The sequence below is a fragment of the Hipposideros armiger genome, unplaced genomic scaffold (assembly GCF_001890085.2).
Source record: "Hipposideros armiger isolate ML-2016 unplaced genomic scaffold, ASM189008v1 scaffold_253, whole genome shotgun sequence".
Classification (NCBI taxonomy): Eukaryota; Metazoa; Chordata; class Mammalia; order Chiroptera; family Hipposideridae; genus Hipposideros; species Hipposideros armiger.
This window is the reverse complement of record NW_017731603.1, coordinates 1623291-1631303: the sequence shown is the minus strand read 5'-3', so window position 1 is coordinate 1631303 and position 8013 is coordinate 1623291. Positions and strand designations below refer to the sequence as shown.

The following is an 8013-nucleotide window of genomic DNA, read 5'->3' as shown; positions in this document are numbered from 1 at the left end:
ATATATCTCAACTTTCTGAAGGTAAAAACACTCGCTCTCACAAACTTGGGAAAAGAGTCAAACAAGTGGGAGGAGTATTGGCTAAGGAAGCATAAAGATGCAGTCTGCACAGAGGCCTCATCTCAGCAATATCTATTTGCCCTTATTCTGGCAAACCTTATTTTCTACCTCAATGTCCTTATACAAAGTCCTGAAGATAGAAAACTCTCAAGTGTTATTGACTCATTAAATTTATTTATTCAACTTCTGCTACAGTTGATAAAGGGCCAGTGGAATGAGTTGTTGAGTTGTTGGGGAAGATGAGAACATGATTCTGAAATATATATATATATATCATAATTGGATGATTCTGGTGCTTTCTCAAGTGGGGTTCTTGCATTACCCTCAGAATAGATTTTCTGGATTATTTTTCTCTTGATACGTTGGTGGCATCAACTCCGTTGGAAATGTTGCAGAAGGTGCTGCTTCTGCCATGCGAACATTTGATGGCAGAATATACAAAACCTGTGAAATCAATCAGAATGTCATAGATTGGTCAACCAAATAATCTCAGGGTTTCTTTTTCCTGTCTACACAATGTCATCACTATCAGAGTGGATCCTTTCTTCTCTGATTCAGTCTCAAGATCAATTTGCTGGCATTCTCAGGCATTCTTTAGATAAGGCTAGACCTAGGAAAAACATGCAGTGATCGCTCCTGGTATGAGATGGTGAAAACTGTTGCTGTGGTCTTGCAAGTGGATTGATCTTACATGTGAATGATGGTGCCCAAGGTGTTTTGGAAAATGAAGAGCTCAACTGCCAAACCAATTTGTTCATGATGATGGCAACAGCACACCCAAATGTGATTGATTTGCTTGCCATGACTAAAGCATTGCAAAAGCCACACTGACCCAGCATGGCAGGGATCATTAGAAAACAAAGGAAAATGCTGGCCCTTCTTCTACAAATTCAGTGTGAAATGGAGTGTTGGTGGTGGCAGTGGAGGCTGGGGTTGGATGGGGAAGCCAGGAAGAAGTCAAGACTTAGACATTATATGCCCCAAAGCCGTTGTTCTTTGGGCTTCATACTCTCCAGCTTGAATAACCAGTGAGAGTAATGGGAGCAAACTTTCCCAGCTCTGTAACTACTCTAGGAGCAGAAGGGAGCAAAGGTCTAGATACTATGATACAACCATTACTAAGGAACTTGCTCTTTTGTCCAAATGCTTCACTTCAAGAAAATAAAATGCTTCACTTAATCACAAAATGATGGGGAATTGCTGAGAAACTGTAGCTTCCTAGGAATCTCATAATGCAAAAGTCCTCTGATACTTACCATGATTTAGTCACCGTCTCCTCTGGGGAGGACTGTGGGAGTGGGGGAATGTGATGTAGCATGGGAACCCCCAAAGAAAGTAAAGAAGCACAAAGTGTTGGAGAAGAGCACCATGAAAATAACCCCATCAAACTATCATTATTTTATGACTGGCTTTGGGTCAAGAAACGAATGAACATGTCTCGGGGTTTTAATGTCCATTTTCTCACCCTGGAACCCTCAATTTTTGGAAGATATCTCTGTCCTATTCTTCCTAGTTCTCTTGGTCTCTTCTCTCCTTCCATTTCCCAGTCCCATCTATGTGACATTCTGCCTGCTTAGCAGCCTGGAGGCTCTGCTGCAGTTCTTTGGGTAAGAGAGTGGGCAGGTGTGCACACACTGAGAGAGAAGTTTGAAACCATGGCTTTCTTCAGTATCCCAGGGAAGGTTGTTAATGGATAATGGAGTAAAATGTGGCACGCTCTGGGGATTTATCCATGGTGAAGTATTCTCTGATCTGGACTAAGGGGGGCGGGGCCCTTTGAGGAAGTAAGAATGGAGAAAAGTAGCTTTTCTTTATCTACTGTGGTAGGCAGAATTCTAAGATGACACCTGGTGACCCATGCCCCTGCATGATTCTTTCCCCTTGAGCATGAGTGGGACCTATGTATATGATGGGACATCACTCCTGTGAGTAGCTTACTAATCAGTTGACTTTGAGTTTATCAAAAAGGATACTGTATACCTGAAGCTGATGTTGTAAATTACTGTATGTCAGCTATAAGTGAATATGTATGGTCACGGGACATGGAGTATAGTGTGGGAGTGGAGTCAAGGGAATTATAATAGATATGTATCATTGGGGGGGGGAGGAGTGGGGCAGTGGATAGGGGGAGGGAGGTTGTCACTTTGAGGGGTAAAAAGTATAACCATTGCACTGTGTTGTACAGCTGAAACTAATTTAAAAAATGTTTATTTCACAATAAAAAATAAAACAATAAAAACTTTTGCTGACAGAGATGACAAAAAAAGATATCACTCTCTTGACATGTTGCTGGATTTTATTTATTAAGGTTTCATTTAGAATTTATACATTTCTGTACTCAGGAGACTGATTCAAAATTTTATATTTTTTTGTAATGATTTTCTGAATTTGGTATTAAAGTTATGCTATTTTCATAAAAAAAAACATTATTCTGGATGAACTTGACCTAATTATGTGAACCCATTAAAGAGCTTTATAGCACCATAGACTTTTGCTCTCCTTCTGGCCTCAAAGTAGAAGCCAGTTGTCATGAGTTCCACAGCTAAGAGGAAATGAGTTCTGCCACGCAAGCATGGAAGAGGGCCAGAGGCCTCAGCTGACACTGTAGCCCCAGCCAACTCTTTGAGTAAGACCCTGAGTACAGGAACCAGCTAAGCTGTTTCCAAACTCTTGACCCATGGAAATTAGGAGATAATAAGTATGTATTGTTTTGAGCCTCTAAGTTTGTGTACTTTATTATATAGCAACAGAAAATTAATATAGACATCTTCAAAGGAAGCCCAACACTCACCTGACCAGAATTATAACACAATACTTTGGATCCAAAGGTAGAGAGGGACACAGCTATGCAGAACTCCAGCAAAGTTAAAATGAGCACCATAGCCTCCATACCCTAGGAACAGATTCATATCAAGGAAATGTAAGGAATAGAGATGACAAGTTCAAAATATTTACCAAATATTGGTTACAGTGCCAAAACAGAATGAGCATTGCCCAGAGTTCAGGAAAACTGGCTCCTAATTGTAGCCACACCCTTGTCCAATCCTTGGCCTGCTGAAATCCTTTCACCTTTTTCACTAAGAAAATAATCATTTTCCCCATCCTCTACTTCACAGTGCTATTTTAGATAAAGAATGTGAAAATGCTTTGAAAGGGGAGAAAGAATCACAGGGTAATTATCAACTTAGTTCTTTCAAACACTAGAGATTCCATGTTATTGACACAATAATATGATTTTATATATTAGTCATTGTAGGCAGAGTAGTAATTGTAAGCAGAACAATAATGGATCAATAAGATCCACATCCTAATCTCCAGAACCTGTGAATAAGTTTACATGGCAAAAAAGAATTAAGCTTGCAGATGGAATTAAGTTTGCCTATTAGCTGACCTTGAGATAGCAGGATTATCCTGGATTATTGGTGGAATTAAGTTTGCCTATTAGCTGACCTTGAGATAGAGGGATTATCCTGGATTATTGGTGGAACTAAGTTTGCTTACTAGATGACCTTGAGATAGCGGGATTATCCTGAATTATTGGTGGAATTAAATTTGCTTACTAGCTGACCTTGAGATAGCAGGATTATCCTGGATTATATCCAGGATCCTTACAAGGGAAAGCAGGAGGCAGAAGTGTCAAAGTCCAAGAAATATTTGAAGACGTTGCACTGCTTTCTTTGAATAAAGAAGATGAGATGACAATTCAAGGAAGGTAGGCCTTCTTTAGAAGACAGGAATGACAGGAAAATTGATTCTTCCTTACAACCTCCAAATGGGAATATAGCCCTGCCATCACTCAGATTTTAACCCACTGAGTACCATTTCAAACTTTTAACGTTCAGAACTCTAAGATAATAAATTTATGTTGTCTTATGTCACTAAATTTGAAGTAATTGGTTACAGCAACAATATGAAACTAATGCAACAATAGATACCAAGTTAGTCTTGAACCCATCTCCCCCAGAATTGGCTTTAGGTCTAATTTTTAGCCAAAATATGGTCAGATTTGAGAAACATTGGACAATACTCTCATTCCTAAAAAATTAAATTGGATGCCTGAACTGATGCCTAGGATTCTTTGGTCTAATATTCTCTCTTTTTCTCTCCATGGATAAGGACAGTACCTCTGCTATGGAAGAGCCAATAGGTCAAGAGCTTAGGAATAAGCAACACAGACTTAAGTGGACCTTGAGAATATTTACATTCACGGTTTATCTATTTACTTGTCTCTCCAACATGTTCAGTAGCCACTATGTTTCAGGAATTGTTATAGGCACAGAAGATGGAGCAGCAAACAAAACAGTTTCCCTAAGCTCAAGAATCTTACCATCTAGCAGTGTAGAAAAGTAGTTGACAAACTTTCTATAAGGGGCTAGATAGCATGTTTTAGGTTTTGCAGGCCATAAGGTCTTTGTTGCAAATACTCAACTCTGCTGTTGTAACACAAAAGCAGCCACAGATAATATATACACAAATGGGCATGGCTGTGTTCCAATAAAAGCTTATTGACAAAAAAACAGATACCAAGACACACACACACACACACACACACACACACAGAGAGAGAGAGAGAGAGAGAGAGAGAGAGAGAGAGAGAGAGAGAGAGAGAAAGAGAGAGAGAATATTAGTTTAAACCATATGAAACTGTTGTCTTTCTAGATCAAGTAGAGTGACTCATTGGCAATTACATACAATTTTGCCTAATGATTCCAGGTAGCGTGTGCTCTATCTTTCCTTCAAAGAGCTTACTTTTTTATACCTCTTTTTATAATTATATTAAAAAAATAATTCCTTGGGCCTTTGTCTAACTAACTGCTTTCCAATATTTCTATCATTTCCTCCTAAAAGGATTGGAGCTTCCTGAATATAGGGGCCAACCTTAGGACTTGGCATAAAGTATAGGCTCACAGATCCATGGACTGACTGTGCAAGTGTCCAGGTGGGATAGACCTGATGCTTCAGATCCCAGGGAGCCCTTATGGACATCTTCTGCTATAAGGACAGGCAGAAAAAATGTTCACACAATAGGAATTTGTGGCAGCCTCTGGGGAGAAAGTGATGAAGATGAAGGAAGGGCTGTCTACATTATTTATAGGGCCTCTTGTTAAAAAATTATTAAGAACATCAAGATAGCAACAGCAGAGTAGTAAACCAAGTCCAGGGCTCTTCTAACTAAAAAGCCCTGTGTGACTGCACAAGTTCCATGCCCATGAAACCAGTTCCATGAAGCTGGTAAATCCCAGATTTTGTCCTTGTCATAGTGCCATTAAAGTCTATCAGTGGAGAAAATTTCAGAAACTGAAGGTAAGATTCTTCTTCAGGATAACTACACAGAACAATCTCAAATAATAGAAGAATTAAGGCTGGAAGTTACTGAATCTCATCTTGCTTTTGCCAATTTTGAGTGATTGGCAGGAAACAAAATTGCTTACTGTAATAACTGTTGGGAATCTCAATCTGGTCAAGATGGAAGTGTAGGTAAATACTGTGCTTGCATCCTGTCACAACCACATCAAAATTACAACTAAACTACAGAAAAACTATTATTGAGTATCACCTGCAGTCTAGCTGAACAGAAGTCCTATATCTAAGGATATGCAGAAAAAGTCATATGGAGACTTGTAGGAGGAACAGAGTTGCAGAACAGGCTGGTCCCACACCAATGTGTGGCAGTTAAAAATCAGGAGGGATATCTCAGCTGTGAAGGTCCCCCCTGAGGAGTGAGGGGTCCCAGCCCCACACCAGGCTCCCCAGTCTAGGGTTCTGGTGCTGGAAAGAGAAATCCCCAGAACTTCTGTCTGTGAAAACCAACAGGGACTGTGGCCAAGTAAGACAGAGGGCTGCTGGAGTCCCAGGCATTCCTCTTAAAGTGCTTACACAAAAACTTACTCACTGACAGACTCACTTGCTCTGAGATCCATGTTAGCAGCAGCTTGAAACACACCAGGGACATATGGGGAGGAACTGAATTTTTTGGTTGCAGGGTGAGGGCAGGAAGGGTAGCTTTCTCCTAGACAGAGATGCTGGTAGAAGCCATTGTTCCTTTTTTGAGCCCTACTCCTTCCAAGTGTGCAGATGCAGGTGGCCACCATATCCAAGTCTCCATCAACCTGGCTAACACTGTTCGCTCTGCCCTGGTGAATCCCTGAAATCCTGTCCCACAAAACTTGCAGTCTCACCCAAGATGCTTTCAGTAGCTTTTCCACACAAAGCGCCTGTCTTGGCTCTTGCTGTGGACTTTCCTAAAATCTCTCTAAGGTTCACAAAACCCAAACAAGCAACATCTGGCTTTGGCATGTCCTATACCTCTTGCTGAGCAGCCCCAATCCCATCACTAGTGGCAGCCAGCCTCAGTTCATGGCTTGGACTATCAAGGCACCTCCAAAACCAAGGTAGGTGGCTGCCATCTGAAGATTGGTTTGTGGTTCATGCCAGGTGGCTTTGGGAAGGGAACAGGCTGTGGTTGAACTTGGCCTGTGATGGGACCCCTCCCAGGAGGTACCAGGGCTGCCATGCCTAGGGGCCAGCTTCTGACCATGCCGGAGCCTCAACTGGCCACCTGCAAGGACAACACGCCCAAAGGGAAGACTGGGCAGGTACCAGAGACCTGCTAAAGCAAATCCTGCTCTGTAGGGTCAGCCCCCTGCACAATAGCTCTTCCACTGTAGCCATAGCCAGTCCTCACAACCAATTAGCCTGAGGGCCAATCCCTCTCATTGATGTGCCAACAGCAATCAAGGCTCAACTACAATAGGAGGACACACACAATCCACACAAGAGACACAACTGTAGCACCTGGCTCTGGTGACCAGGGAAACTGCATCACTGGACCCCACAGGATACCTACTACATAAAGCCACTCTACTAAGACTGGGAGACATAGTAGTTCTATCTAACACATAGAAACAAGCACAGGGAGGCAGCCAAAATGAGGAGACAAAGAAACATGTTCCAAATGAAAGTCCAGAACAAACTCTAGAAAAAGAACTAAACAAAATGGAGACAAGCAATCTACCAGATACAGAATTTAAAACACTGGTTATAAGGATGCTCAATGATCTCAGGAAGAATTTCAACAAAGGGATAGGAAACATAAATGTGGAGATTAAAAAACATAAGAATCAGTGGAAAATGAAAACTACAATAACTGAAATAAAGAATACATTAGAGGGAATTAACAGTAGTTTAGATAAAGCAAAGGATCAAACCAGTAATTTAGAAGGTAAGGTAGCAGAAAACATCCAATCAGAACAGCAAAAAGAAAAAAAGAATAAAAAAAAATTAGGATTGTTTAAGGAGCCTCTGGGACAACTCCAAGCAAACAAACATTTGCATTATTGGGATACCAGAAGGACAAGAGAGAGAACAAGAAATTGAAAACCTATTTGAAGAAATAATGATGGAAAAACTTCCCTAACCTGGCAAAGGAAATAGACATATAAGCCCCAGAAGTGCAGAGTCCCAAACAAGATGAACCCAAAGAGGCCCACACCAAGACACATCATAATTAAAATGCCAAAGGGTAAAGACAAAGAGAGAATCTTAAAAGCAGCAAGAGAAAAGCAGTTAGTTACCTACAAGGGAGCTCCCATAAGACTGGCTGATTTCTCAACAGAAACTTTGTAGGCCAGACAAGATTGACACAAAATATTCAAAATCATGAAAAGCAAGGGCTTACAACCAAGGTTACCCACCAAAGCTATCATTTAGAATCCAAGGAGAGGTAAACAGCTTCCCAGACAAGGAAAAGTTAAAGGAGTTCATCACCACCAAATCAATATTACAAGAATGTTAAAGGGACTTCTAAAAGAAGAATAAGAAGGAGAAGGAGAAGAAGAAAGGATAAAAGATATGAATAATAAAATGGCAATAACTACCTATCTACTGACAATTACTTTAAATGTAGATGGATTAAATGCTCTAATCCAAAGATAGTGTGGCTGTGCCAGTCGA

The 8013-nt window shown here is 40.8% G+C and overlaps 1 protein-coding gene across 4 annotated transcripts in view; it reads right to left on the bottom strand.

Moving 5' to 3' along the window:
• Positions 1–214: 214 nt before the first annotated feature.
• LOC109390028 (membrane-spanning 4-domains subfamily A member 4A) overlaps positions 215–8013 on the bottom strand; it is an 87075-nt gene continuing 79276 nt past the window's right edge. For all 4 annotated transcript variants that reach the window (XM_019656014.1, XM_019656018.1, XM_019656019.1 and 1 more), the window contains exons 6-7: positions 2852–2953; positions 215–504 (exon numbers count right to left, since the gene is read on the bottom strand). In XM_019656014.1, coding sequence (XP_019511559.1) covers positions 385–504; positions 2852–2953 — 222 coding nt within the window. In that variant the 3' untranslated portion in view covers positions 215–384. The remainder of the gene's footprint in view (positions 505–2851; positions 2954–8013) is intronic.